The sequence below is a fragment of the Carettochelys insculpta genome, unplaced genomic scaffold (genome assembly GCF_033958435.1).
Source record: "Carettochelys insculpta isolate YL-2023 unplaced genomic scaffold, ASM3395843v1 scaffold_0072, whole genome shotgun sequence".
Taxonomy (NCBI): Eukaryota; Metazoa; Chordata; order Testudines; family Carettochelyidae; genus Carettochelys; species Carettochelys insculpta.
Genome location: NW_027439109.1, coordinates 22922 through 37884, shown reverse-complemented (window position 1 = coordinate 37884; position 14963 = coordinate 22922). Strand labels below are relative to the sequence as shown.

Here is a 14963-nt window from a genome sequence, read left to right as displayed (position 1 = left end):
CAATGACCAAGAGGGTCGACCAAAGGTACTTTGTGCTTCAAAAGGGGTACGAGCATTTATATATCTGCCCCCTCACCAGATTAGTTTGTGGTGGTATGGTTAACTGCCATAAAAATCAGGAGCACCAAGCACCACTCCTAAAAACAGAAGTCAAATCTCTGGGTTTGTTTGGGAGAAAGCTTTATTCCATGGGGTGCCTGCAGCTGTCTGTCTGGTGTCGCTCAGCCACTATGTCTTCAACTCATTAAGTTCCAAGACTGCCAGCAGCCGATAAGCCTGACTTCACTGCCGTCTTACAGGGGTGTATGGTTTCATTGATGGCACTTCAAGTCATGGTGGATTCTACAAGCTCGGCAGCCCACATGATGGCCAGGGGCATTGCAGACATGCAATGCCCGTCAGCACCCTTGGTTCCAGCAAGGCATTATTAGGTAGGCTTAGCAGAGGCACAGGAAGCCACATGGACAGCACCCCACTTTGAGCAGTCTGGGGCTGCTGGCAGGCAGGGAAGCCAGCCTGAGAGTGCTGCTGGCCAGGAGCAGCTTAGGTACACACCTCCCAGCCAAAGACTACCACTGGCATCCAACCCCCTTCTGCATTCCCAGCTCTCTCGCAGACCCTTCGTTCTCTCCTACAACCCTCCCCCAGGCCAGACTCCTCTCCTGCACCCACACACTCTACCAGGCCCAGAACCCCAACATCCTGCCTGAGGTCACAACCCCCTCCTTCATCCAAAGTCCCTGTGAGACCCCCACACCCTCCTTGCACTCCAGTACCTTAGCACAAGCTGTCTTCTACACCCAACCTCCACCCCAGCCCCCACACCCCCTCCAGGAAAAGTACAGCCTCTGATCAGTTACCAAACTCTGAGTTTTTCCCCCCTGCCCTCACAACAAAAATTATTGCCCACCCAGGGCTAGTTCCATGTGCAGAGGCTGAAGGGGAGACTTGGGTTGGCCCTGCATATGGGGGATGCTTGGGGGGGTGGTCTAGTCCAATGCACAGTTGGGGGGGGGGGCAGGGAGGCAACCTCAGGCACTGGGAAGCTCAGCTGGTCCCTTATCACAAGGCAGAGGAAGGGAGGCCTCGAGGTGTCCTGCTTTCCTTCTAAGGTGGTTGTCATTCTGTTTCTCTTCCTCCCTCTCGCCACTGCTTCCTTGGGGGCAGGCTCACAGTACAGTCTGAAGCGAAGGACTTGCCTAGGCACAAATATTGTATTGTTTCACTACACTAGTACAACCAACTTAGTAAGGATGTAGCTCCCTTTGGTAAACGTGCTTATATTGTTATAACTTCATTCCCCCTCAAGGAAAGGCATCTTAACACCAGTATTGCTGGGTACATGCTAAGGTTGTGCAGATTTAGTGATTCCAGTCAGAAAAAGCTGACATGGTTAAATTAAAATGCACAGACCACGCCTAAAGCAAGCTCACAACTCAACAGGGAAGTGCCTTTGTGGCTGATCAGTTCTAGGCAACCTCCGGTTGGTGGGTGGAGACTTGGACATGCTTCAAGCTCTTCTGTGCAAGGCAGGCTGCTAAACAGGAAAAGAAAATGCAAGCAACCCCCTGAGCAGAAGCAGCTAGAGTACAAGCAGACGTAAGGGCAGGGAGAGGAGGCAGCTCAGTCTGTCTTGCCCAGGCACTTTTGCGGCACTCTGGCCAATGAAAAATTCACCACCAGAGGCTACTGTCCAGCAAGACATTGTTGTGCAAACAAGCTGCATCTCCAACTGTAAAAGGAAACCTTTCCTCTCTCAGAGCTAGAGCTTCAGTGAGTGAGCAGGCAGCTCCCGCCCAGCAGCCTCGGTCAGGTAAGCCTGCCCTGCAGCTCTGCTTGGGAATATCTTGATTCTGTTAATTAAACGTAGTTTGGCTCATCAGGAGGGGTTCGGGTGTGGGAGCCTGAGGATGACTACAATGTTCTTTGTGGCACAGGTATTTTTTCTGGCTCTCTCAATGCTAATGATGCGCCCTAAGGCATAGTGCAGATCACAGGCTAAGACCTCACAGTGCAACAGCCATGTTGCAAATGGCTGTTATATTCTTGCCCCTCTCCGCATCTGAACCTTTCCTCTCCCTAGGGAGGGTGGCTGCTGCAGCAGGAATCTGTTTCTTGGGACCACCTGCAAAAAAGCCTGTGGGAGAGGGCTAAGAGAAAGACATGCGTGCTAGTTTGTTTTTGCCTTCTGCCTCCCTGCGCCCTGAAGAGAAAGCCCCATGGGTGGATCTCTGGGATTAACTGGAAGCCAGGGAGAACCCCATACCTTCAGGCTGGTTCTGAGGTATTGCATTCCATCCCACCAGCCTGCCCAGACATAAGATAATACAGCCCATTGGTAACAGAGAGGGAGCCGTGCTAGTCTATGTACTATCAAAACAAAAAGCAATCAAGTAAATATTGAGTCTATTCTGGTATGGCTATGGTCTGAAGAAGTGGGTCTGTCCCATGAAAGCTCACTTAATAAATTATTTTACTAGTTTTTAAAGTGCTACTTGACTGCTTTTTGTTTTGACAGCCCATTGGTGTTACCTTTGCCAGGTAATCATTCTGCCAGACCTTTGCCAGTCCCCTGCTCCAAATACAGGGCCACCCATTCCTGTCCCTTTCCCAGTATGAGGGGCCCACACCCCTGGAGCACGGTGTGGGCAGCTCTGGTTTAAACTGTAGGAAACATTTGATTCCCCCCTCCCACCCCTGTTAATTTTCAACTCTGTTTTAGAGCGGGATTTCTGTAACTCAGGAAGGGACAATTTCAGGCCAAAGTGCCTGATTTGCAAACTTGTTGACCTCCACAAAACCAACTTCCAGTGCTCAGTTTCTGGTTTCTCTATATTCCTTTTTCCAAGGCAGAAAAAGACTCAAATCCATAGGAAAAGTTACATAACCAATGCAGGATAGCTCTATGGCCTGCAAGACTACTGCAGTGAATCACTAACACCCCCCCCAACCCCCAAATCTCTAGTATGGACTGGGGGGAGGCCTCCTCTTTTGGTTGCTAAAACAACCCCAGTGGCAGCTGATTGTGGGCCGCCTAAGGGCTTGCTCCATCTTTCCTGGAAGAGGGCTGCATAAAGGCCATTTTTATTCTCTCAAAGATGTTGATTCTGATCAGGAATGTAACCACCCAGAAACACACCCAGTTCTTGCATTTAGCTGCCCCCTTGTGGCACTTTTCAGCCAGGACTGACAAACATAACTCGTTTCCTCAAGCGCTCTGGCTGACTTGTTAGGTCCTGCTATGCTGCAGGGCTTGGGCTGTGCCCAGTGTTTCCTGTGCGCTTGTGTAGCCACTCAGGAGAAATTCAACTGCCACCCAGCTAATTAGCAGAGCACCCACAGCTAGGTGTTGTTTTTCTATCAGTGGTGCACATCTGCACACGCCTTGGTACCTACAAAACTTTATTTCACATACAGATGGCAAAGAATAATGGGAACATTGGCTGTGACCCCGCTGTGGAATTAGCATTCCCAGTCTACTGTAGAGGGGAAGGATTTCACTGATTTAGGCCCCATCCCAAGGGGATGAGCTAAAGTCTACAGAAGTAAAAAAAAAGTACTTGGCAACCTGAGCATTGTTTCTGAGAGTGGATTTGGGGTTGTGCATATTTGTTCCATGTGCTTGTTGTTTACTTAACTATGTGTATTTTTTTCCCTTTTTAATCCACTATCACCAGTCTCTACCCAGTCGGCCCAATAGCTGTTGACCCTTTTTCCAACGTATTGAGGCCCACACTCACCTCACCAACCAACCTATAGGGCAAAGCATTTCTCATCACCCCAATATGCAAGTCTGGTTCACGTGAGGGGCCCTGCTTACCTTGCCTTTTTATTGCAGGCTGCTCTCTTTATCCACTCTAATGACTCTTCTCTCTTTAAACCTCAATTTACAGTACATCCCTGAAGAACGTAGGAGCCTGGAATTGCCTTCATGGAACTGGATCTCTGCTGTTTAGAGAAACCTGCCTCCACTGACCTGGCATGACAGAGCGGATGTAACCATTCATAGTGTGGTATGGAAACAGCTGTGGTGATTTGTACATACAGATTTTCTGTGACATATTCTAAAGCACTAGTTGTTATTCTTTTAGGCTACATACAGACTAGAAGCATCTGTCTACAGCAGTTACAGTTGGAAGAAATGTTCCAACAAAACTTCTGTCTACAGACTGCATCTATACATAAAAGCAGACAGAATTTTTGACAGGTTCTGTTGACAAAAGGGCCACCCAGAGCGCCTACACGGCTTTATTTCTACAGTTTCTATAGACAAAACGACAGCTTGTGTGTAGGTGCTCCACAAGCTTTGTCAGCAAAACCCAGTTTTTCCCACAAAACTCTCTAGCGTAAACATAGCCTAACTGTTCTATTGTCTCAGTTTGTATGAGGGGCCTTTTATAAATACCTGCAGGCAGTAATGTTCAATTTTTGTTTTCTTACTCTTAGACAATTGTAATATTGGATATTATTTTGCATACTGCGCCTTTGGATGAGTTGTTTGTAGGACAGGACTAAATTATGCCAGTTTAAGTCCCCTTCATGTCAAAGTATGTGGCTACAGTAAGGAGGGGACAGGATCATACCACTCTAACTATAAATCATAGAATCATGGGGCTGGAAGGGACCTCAGGAGGTCATCTAGTCCAGCCCCCTGCTGCAAGCAGGATCAACCCCAACTAAGTCATCCCAGCCAGGACTTTGTCAAGCTGGGACTTAAAAATCTCTAGGGATAGAGATTCTATCACCTCTCAAGGCAATGCATTCCAGTGCTTCACCACCCTCCTCGTGAAGTAGTTTTCCTAATATCCAACCTACTCCTCTCCTACTGTGACTCCTTGTTCTGCCATCTGACACCACTGAGAACTGTTTCTCTCCATCCTCTTTAGAACTCCCTGTCTGGAAGTTGAAGGATGCTATTAAATCACCCGAGTCTTCTCTTCTGTAAACTAAACAAGCCCAAATCCGTCAGCCTCTCCTCACAGTCATGTGCTCTAGCCCCTTAATTATTTTCATTACCTCCCTCTGAACCTGCTCCAGTACATCCACATCCTGGGGGGCCCAAAACTGGACACAATATTCCACATGTGGCCTCACTAGTGCTGAATAGAGGGGAACAACAACTTCTCTAGATCTGCTCGAAATGCTTCTCCTAATGCACCCCAATATGCCACTAGCCTTATTGGCTACAAGGGCACACTCTTTACTCATATCCAGCCTCTCATCCACCATAACCCCTAGGTCCCTTTCCACTGTACTGATGCTTAGCTAGTTGGTCTCCACCTTGTAACAATGCTAGAGATTCTTCCATCCCAAGTACAGGACTCTATACTTCTCCTTGTTGAACCACATCAGATTTCTTTTGGCTCTATCCTCCTATTTATCCAGGTCACTCTGGATCTTATCTCTACCCTCCAACATATCCACCACTCCCCCTAGCTTAGTGTGATCTGCAAACTTTCTGAGGGTACAATCCAGTCCCTCATCCAGGTCATTAATAAAGATGTTGAGCAAAACCATCCCTAGAAACAAGCCTTGGGGCACTCCACTTGAAACCGACTGCCATACAGATATTGAGCCATTGACCACTCCCTGTCGAGCTTGACCATCAACCCAGCTTTCTATTTGTCTTATACTCCATGTATCCTATCCATACTTCCTTAACTTATGGGTAAAAATGTTATGGGAGACTATCAAAAGCTTCCAAGCCTTTCATTCTAGGGACTAAAAGGCAGAGGTGGATGACAAATCCAGGGGTGTTTAAATTCAGTAAATAACAAACGTTTCCTTCACATCCCCCCAAAAGTGAGTGAACAATATAGATCATTTAAAAAATGTTATATTCAGCTATTTGGTATGGCTTTTTTCTCCCTTAGCTCTCAGTTTCTAAGCGAGAAGATAAAACTACTTCTACAAGAAAATGGGTATGTATCTCTTTTGAGATATTTGTACTTCTTAGGTAATGGAATTTGATGTTTGAATATGTAACATTTTACTTATCCAATGCGTGGGGCATACTAGTGAATCTTCTTAGCAGCTGTATGAGAATGATAAGGAGGTAGCATCCCCATTGAGCAGAAGGCGAACAGATAGAAGTTCAGTGACTTCCCCAGGAACACAGAGGAAGTCATCAGCACAACTATAGCTAGATCTCAGAACTTAACCCATAGCTTTTTGCCTTCTTCTGTAGCATGGGGAGTTGTTCACCTGCTGGGATCATCTGGGCACATTTCATCCGATCAAGCCCCTGCCCTTGTAAGGATTTGGGCACTGATGGCAACTTGGTTTGCCCAGTTTGCTTCACTGGGTGCCCCAGGCATTCTCCTGAGGATTGAAATCCTTTAGTTTTGTTAACCTCTCTGAACATAACAGAGAGGTCTCTAGGAGACATTTAATGTCTTGTGGTATGCAGGTCAGACCAGAAGATGTAATGGTGACCTCTGGCCTTAAACCAGCAGAAACCTTCAAAGAATTCAAAGAAACGTTTGAGGAATAAGGCGTCTTCTGGAAGGGGGTTTCCTTCCGAAGGAACCCTGTCTACATGACAGCTTTGGCTTCTGGAAAGGCTCTTCCGGAAGTGAGATCTTGTGGGAATATGTGAGACATTTAAATCCATGCCTCATTTGAATGTCCCCCTCAGCTCATTAGCATGCCCCTTCCAGAAGGGTGGTCCAGTGTAGAGGGGGCGGATGTGATTAGTTAAAGTCTAAACTTTTCAAATGTGTTATAACACACATAATTTTGTATCAAAACAAGGCTTTAAAGAGGACTGTAACACTAATACAAAGTACAGTACTGTCTAATAATAATAATAATAATAATAATAATAATAATAAAAAAAGAGTAACCGTCCCTGAATATGTGCTGCTGACACACAATTTTTTTTCAGACTACAAAACGTTACCTTTGGCTGAATGGAATGAGTCCCATGTTGGATGCTGGCTAGAATCCATTGGAATTAAGAAAGAATATGTAGAAAAGCTATGTGCAGAGGAAGTGACTGGCCCAGTGCTCAAAGAGATAGATGAACCTTTCCTCAGGAGCATGGGTATGAAAGGAGGCCAAATCCACATAGTAACACGGAAAAGAAATGAACTTTTGGAACATATGCACAAGAATGCAGGGATAGACTCAGCCCATGCTGATAATCCCAGCATTAAGGCTTCAGAAGTGTTAGGTTCTGATGTCACAAACAATGGTAATAAAAGGAAGATGAAAAAGAAGAATTCAGCTGTGCCTATGAAGGCTAATACACTGACTGAAGAGACAGATCATGATTTAAAAGCCCTCAGCATCACAGAGTCCAAAAGTTTTCAAGTAACATCATACCAAAATGGTTCTTCAAAAACAGACAACTGTGGTGCAGTAGAAGAGACTGATAAGGAGCACACAGAAAAAACAATATCCTCTCTTTCTAAGAAAGGAAGTAGAAAAAGTCATTCCTCACACGAAAACACAGTTGAACCATTAACGCTGAGCAAATTTAGACAATTTAAAAATGAAGATACTAATTTTAAATATGTGAAAAACAGGATTCTTGCACCAGAAACTGGAGTCATAGATTTGATCACACCTTGCCATGAATACAAATCTTTTACAATTGCTGCAAAGCTGGACAGGCAACGATTGCAAGCAAAGTTTGCATGTGAAGTGATTAAATATGCATCAGCCTGCATGAATGTTCGAACAAATGGCACAATACACTTCGGGGTAATGGACAGTGTTGAAGACAAAGGCTGGAAACATGGACAGATAGCTGGCATACCGGTAACAGACACAGATGTCTATGTTGATGCATTAAACTACATTGAAAAATGTTTTGAGCCCTCTCACCAACAAACTGCAAGAAATTGCATTCACCCCCCTATTTTTACTGAAGTGATTCAGAAAGACTGTCAAGAACAACTCTTTGTGGTAGAGGTTCACATTGAACCATCATCCAGTATAGTGAAGGGGAAGATCTTTCGAGTACGCTTGCCTAAATTTAATGAAGACAACAATAAAGTGATCCTTGACAAAACTCATGTTCTCTATCAAAGAGTTGGAGCCAAGTCTGAGCCAGTAAAGAACGAAGACCTAGTCACATTTATTCAGGGTTTGGATATGATGGATGTCAGAAGAGAAAAAGCTGAGTCCTCTAGTAATGAGGATCCTAAGGAAATTTCCCAAAATTTAGGGCGAAAGTTATCAGTCCTATTCACTGATGGAAAGAACTATATGAATGATTCTCTGTGGTACATTCTTGTAACAAACAGCTGGGGAAAGCAGGATCTGAAATCTGTCAACTTTTTAATGCGCATGAATATTTTCTGTGTGTTTGACTTTGATGAGAATTCCAATGTGTCAGGTTTATATGCCAAGTATAAAGAGCATCATGCAACAAGGTCACATTTTTTGCACAATTATTCCAATGAAACAAAAATGAGCACCACTGAATTTCAAAAACATCTGGGCCTATTTGATCACACCAGCTGGACATTTTGCAATGGACGTAGTGACTTCCTTGGGGACGAGAAGCCTTGTGATGAAGACACTTGGATTAAAAAAAAGAAGAAGTATCTGAAGAAAGCCATTTCATTTATCTGTGATGAAATCCTTCCTAAGGGATCTTTTGTGGTGCTTTTCCTCCTGTGCTCACCTGTGAAGAAGCCACTTGTAGACACCTTCCATGAATTCTATGCAGAAATGAATGGAATGGATTATATCATATGCATTGCAGAATCCAAAGAAAATTACAAGAAGTGGGCTAACCTAGCTCAGGCATCTTGTAATAGTGAGACACTAGAAGAGAGAAGTATTGTGGGCATGAAGCTAAGTCATGTAGATGCCACTGTTCAAAAAATGCTTCCATCCACAATATGTCCTAGACATTTACCAGTTTCTACAAAAGGTCTGTGTGTGCTTCCAACACTGGAAGAAGAGAAAATGTTTTCCCTTGAAATTTTGTGTACAGATCAATGTGATGATATCAAATTGGATCTTCTGAGCACAAAAGAAATAGAGGAGACAGAACGGACATTTTACCAGGGTAGAAAAGTCAGCTGGAAAAACTTCTGGCTTGCTGATAAAGCAAGCTGTGGAGAAGTCATTGAACGGGAGGCCTGCAGAGATGTTCATAAAATCTTGGATGATATTTTGCATGGGAACAGAATCAGGTATTCTGTGGCTAAATTAAAAATATTTCATCAACCTGGAAGCGGAGGAAGCACCATTGCAAGGCAAGTACTATGGAAAAGAAGAAAGGATTTAAGATGTGCTGTGGTCAAATCCACATACCCAGTGGCAACTGTCTGCCAGCATGCAGTTAATTTTAGAGAATATGATGAAAATGACTTGAAGAACTCTCTTCCAGTCCTCCTCCTGGTTGAAGACTATGACGAAGATTATCTGGATGAATTAAAACATGATTTAATGGATGCAATGGCAGCTCGAAGAAGTCATTTTTCCAAGCCTTGTTTCATCCTTATGGGTTGTAAACGATCTAACGTCCCTGAAAAACTTTGCAAAGCTTCTCCCCTTGATACAGTTGCTGTCACTCACAAACTGACAGACCAAGAGAAACACCTGTTTAAAACCAAAATTGAAAAACTTAAAAAGCAGAAAGACTTCAAACCTGAATTTATTCTTACATTTGTCCTAATGAGTGAGGAGTTTAATGAAACATATGTAAGAGAATTTGTAGAGCACTTGCTCCAGGGCATAGACCTTTCTTCCCCTGTTACTAATTTAATGAGGTATGTTGCTTTGCTCAACTGCTATGTACATAATTCATACATTTCATTGTCACACTGTGAGGCTTTTCTAGGGCTGGGAGCATATACTGAAAAGAGAGTGAGAGAGTATGATTTCAAAAATAACTTAAGTGAACAGGCAAGGGTTATTTTTATAGAATTAAGAGAAAATACCACCTGTATTTCATCTGTCCACATCATACATTACCTGGTTGCAAAAGAAATTCTATATCAGCTCTCAGGGAGTCAGCCTCAGAGTCAAACTGCAATGAACCTTCTCCAAGAAAAAGTGCTGTTACACCACAGATTTGGACGAGACGACTTCATGAAATTCATCAGAGATCTGTTCATACGACGTGACAAGAAGAGCAGGGGAGACAATACTGACAGTCTCTTCTCTCCATTCATTGAGCATATCTGTAAGGTTGAAAACTGTGAAAAAGCGATAGAGGTTTTAAAAACAGCCTACGAATGCCTGGGAAAGGATGCTTTCTTTGCCCAGCAGCTTGCTCGACTGCATTACAATTATGAAAAATTTGAGGATGCAGAGTATTGGGCAGGAGCAGCCAAATCTCATTTGCCAAATGATTCTTTTATTTTGGATACAGAAGGTCAAGTATACAGGAAATGGTTTAGTTTTACTGTAGACAAAAGGACAGACGAGGTCACTCCTGATGAAGTCATTCAGATGATAGAAATTGCCCTTAAAGCTATGAAATGCTTCAGGGCTGCACAACAGGCTGCAAAGGCAGAGATCGACAGCATGAATAACGCTGGCTACTTTGGAGAGGTTGAAGTGGGATGTCGTCTACTAAAATTCTTGTCTACACTTGAGGTATTTCCTAAAAACACACAAGGGGAACATTCTGAGCTTGTGCGTTATTTGCTAACAGACTACATTCCAGAGGAAATTAAAAAACCATGGGGAAAGCTTCATAGCCGTTTAAAAGGCTTACGCCAGAACATTTACAATGCTCTGGACTGGATTTCGGAAGACCTAAGTTACTTCCAAACTGATAAAAACCAGGAGAAAGAAGATGAGGGAACAAAGGAGGAGAAGGAAGAACAAGTTTACAATCCACGAAAGTGGCTGAAAAGACAATGTGAGGTATATGCTCAATTCTTCACTTCAAAAAATCTGGGAGAAGATAATTCAGAATCCGAAACTCAACTTGTCAGACGCATGAGTATTTATAAGTATGGTGGTGGCAATGTTACTACCATTCTCTCATTTTTGTCAGATTCGAAAGAGAAGAGGTCAGTTGAAAAGTTAGAACAAATAATTAATTTCTACCCTGATGACCCACAGAAAGAGAGGCTGGACGACATTGATCTCATTAATTATATTTTGTGTCATATCACACTAGCATGTTTAGCTCCTGGATCTTCCAAACTTCTTCCTTTTCAAACACTTAGAGCACTCAGCAATAGATTTTTTAAGCAGAGAAGAACAGCATTTCCTGCAAGTGCCTATTTTTTGCTCACCTTGCTGTACTGGCCTGATGATGCATTAGACAAAGAACCTAATTCAGATAAAGACGATATGCTCGTATTAGCTCTTCAAACTATGAAACGCATGCATGACATCAAGGTCAAAAATGTTGCTCCAAGAAAAAAGAAAATCTACACACATTTCTTCCTAGGAAAAGGCTGTGGTCTTAGAAAGATTGTGCATAAGACTAGGATTGATAAATTAATTGACGGATCCCTAAATGATCGGCGGATGAAGTGGCAACATGGCGAGGTGTGGAACATAGGTAAAATACGTGATGTTCTAAGAAGGGTTTCAGGTTGGACAGAGAATGGAAAACTGTTTGTACGGGGTCATGTTGGACAGATTCATATTTTAGCATTACATTATGATTCTGTGCCTCAAGGAAATGAAAATGTGACATTTTATTTAGGATTTTCATTTAATGGTCTTGCTGCCCATGACATTCAGGTTAATAAGTAAAGAAAAAAAATCTCTTCTATAAAGTCATGTACTGTATTAGTCTTATTTGTTACATTAAAACACGTTGTACTTCAAGTATGAAACCCAGGAAAAAACAAGCCCTAAGAATTATGGGGAGAAGCATAACAACCCTGCTTCATCATCTAGAAAATCTGGAAACTAATTTTTAAAGAAAAATTTATTACCATGGAACACAGCAACTGAATAATTATGGCTCCAGCCACTTGTTAAATTTATAAGTGAAAAAATAATTTAAAAGAATGCAACTAAGTAGCACATTAGTTATGGACAAGACTGAAATATGCAAAAGAGATAGGCAATGACAAACTGTCAAAGATCATTTGGCACTTAGATGCTACATCCACTACTGTATGAAGCAGTGTTAATGTCAATTTAATCTTTTCCTCCAAAATCCAGACAGTGGATTCCACAGTAATTACATTATATACTTTATTTTGCTTCTTAGATGCATTAAAAGCACCGTAGGAAAGAATATCATTTGTAATTGTGTTCTGTAATTTTATTTCAGTATTTTCCAAGGAAAGAAAAGAACTTCAAAATGATTAATTTTGTACACATGAACAGACTATTAAGTATACTTCACTGTATAGTGTCACATACTGTATTCAATAACCACATTCAATAATGCAGCAACTCCTTTGTTGTTTTTTGGGGGAGGGTGAAGTGGTGCAAGAAATAGTTTTTTGGGGGAGGAAAAGTAAGCATTTGTTGAAAATACTGTAGTATTTTGCACATCAGTTCTTTAAAAAAGTAGATAAAGCAGGTGAAATAGTGGCTAATCTATCTTTAGCAGCTGTCTTCTTGAATTATGTAAATAGCTTGAAGTGAAAAAAATCCTCTAAGCATTGTTACAAATTCACATAGTTTAAGGCAAAAAAAAAAAAGCCACACATGAGCAGGTCTAACACTGCTAGGTTATATTTTGCAGGAAAAGCACTGACAAATCATTTTCATGTCACATAGTTTATGACAGGTCTTACATATTTACTGATTTCATAGTCTTATTTGAACATCAATAATTTGTGTACATTATAATATACTAATGTTGGCAAGACAAAGCCCTCATATTATAAATATCTTTACTACACCAATTCATTTTTAATGCTGTATAAACAAGCATGTAAAGTAAATCAATATATTCTTTTTGGAGATTGCACTTTTAATTCTTTCATTGTTATTGTATTATTAATTATTACTACTACTACTACTACTACTACTATCTCCCTTAAATTTCACTGGAAGTAAAAATATCCTTTGCATGATGTTCCCAAATTGTTTACTGTAGACATGAGGAGGAGTCCTGCAGCACCTTAAAGACTAATAGGTTTATCTGAACATAGGCTTTTGTGGACAGATGCAGCTGATGAAATAGGTTTTTGACCACAAATGCTTATGCCCAAATGAATCTATTAGTCTTTAAAGGGCCATGGGAATCCCTGCTATTTGTGTAGATACAGATGAACACACCTACCCTCCGATATCTGTCAACACAGACAGGCGATAAAAGGCAGACAGATACAATTTTTTCAAAAATACTCAACAATTAATATCTCTGGGGCAGACACTTAGTTTTGCAGTTTAATGTGAAAGTAGAATTAGCCACCATTTTCCTTTATACAATAATTAAGCCCTACTTCTCTGTTCAAAATCAGGGAGAAGAGGAAGTTGTTTTTAAATTTAAATGAAGTTAGTTACAAAGAAGGCTGTTAAAATCAGCTGACCTGTTTTTAACTTAATGTAATACAGAGAAACCACTCATATATAGAACTCTGTGCTGGAACAAATTTCTAGCCAGATGTGGATATGCATGGATAGAAATTGGTATCTGCTGAAATGCAGGGTTATTCCCAGGAACCACAGAAGCCAAAGGGGAAGAACATGTTACTCCCATTCCTAGGGGTCAGCACCAAGCTGTACATCTTAACCAAGTGGTGCAACCTGCAGGCCAGGCAAAACAAGGGGAGCTCAAGGAGAAGGAGACTCGTGCCCTACTGGCACCCTCCGCATCCTTGCTGGACCATGTGGTGGCAGGGACATCCATCTTGCCGTCCTCCATGGACACCAAGATCCATCAGGACTTTCTCCATTGGGTGGCACAGGGCTTTAACCTCCCTGCTGAGGTGGCTGTGGAAGCAGCACACTATCATAGATGTGCTGTCTGCAGAGGAGCCGGACTGGGCCACCCTGACACTTTTTAAGACCACTAGGGTGAACACTAAGGTTCTGTGGCAGACCCTGACATCTTTTCCTCCAATGACCAAGAGGGTCGACCAAAGGTACTTTGTGCTTCAAAAGGGGTACGAGCATTTATATATCTGCCCCCTCACCAGATTAGTTTGTGGTGGTATGGTTAACTGCCATAAAAATCAGGAGCACCAAGCACCACTCCTAAAAACAGAAGTCAAATCTCTGGGTTTGTTTGGGAGAAAGCTTTATTCCATGGGGTGCCTGCAGCTGTCTGTCTGGTGTCGCTCAGCCACTATGTCTTCAACTCATTAAGTTCCAAGACTGCCAGCAGCCGATAAGCCTGACTTCACTGCCGTCTTACAGGGGTGTATGGTTTCATTGATGGCACTTCAAGTCATGGTGGATTCTACAAGCTCGGCAGCCCACATGATGGCCAGGGGCATTGCAGACATGCAATGCCCGTCAGCACCCTTGGTTCCAGCAAGGCATTATTAGGTAGGCTTAGCAGAGGCACAGGAAGCCACATGGACAGCACCCCACTTTGAGCAGTCTGGGGCTGCTGGCAGGCAGGGAAGCCAGCCTGAGAGTGCTGCTGGCCAGGAGCAGCTTAGGTACACACCTCCCAGCCAAAGACTACCACTGGCATCCAACCCCCTTCTGCATTCCCAGCTCTCTCGCAGACCCTTCGTTCTCTCCTACAACCCTCCCCCAGGCCAGACTCCTCTCCTGCACCCACACACTCTACCAGGCCCAGAACCCCAACATCCTGCCTGAGGTCACAACCCCCTCCTTCATCCAAAGTCCCTGTGAGACCCCCACACCCTCCTTGCACTCCAGTACCTTAGCACAAGCTGTCTTCTACACCCAACCTCCACCCCAGCCCCCACACCCCCTCCAGGAAAAGTACAGCCTCTGATCAGTTACCAAACTCTGAGTTTTTCCCCCCTGCCCTCACAACAAAAATTATTGCCCACCCAGGGCTAGTTCCATGTGCAGAGGCTGAAGGGGAGACTTGGGTTGGCCCTGCATATGGGGGATGCTTGGGGGGGTGGTCTAGTCCAATGCACAGTTGG

At 43.1% G+C, this 14963-nt stretch overlaps 1 protein-coding gene across 1 annotated transcript; it reads left to right on the top strand.

Annotated features, from left to right (window-relative positions):
• Nucleotides 1-1054: 1054 nt before the first annotated feature.
• LOC142006475 (sterile alpha motif domain-containing protein 9-like) lies at nt 1055-12970 on the top strand. Its single transcript, XM_074983237.1, has 4 exons — nt 1055-1813; nt 3894-4013; nt 5874-5921; nt 6887-12970. Exons 3-4 carry the CDS (start codon nt 5918-5920, stop codon nt 11680-11682), a joined length of 4800 nt encoding a protein of 1599 aa, XP_074839338.1. The 5' UTR covers nt 1055-1813; nt 3894-4013; nt 5874-5917; the 3' UTR covers nt 11683-12970.
• The last annotated feature ends 1993 nt before the right edge of the window (nt 12971-14963 follow it).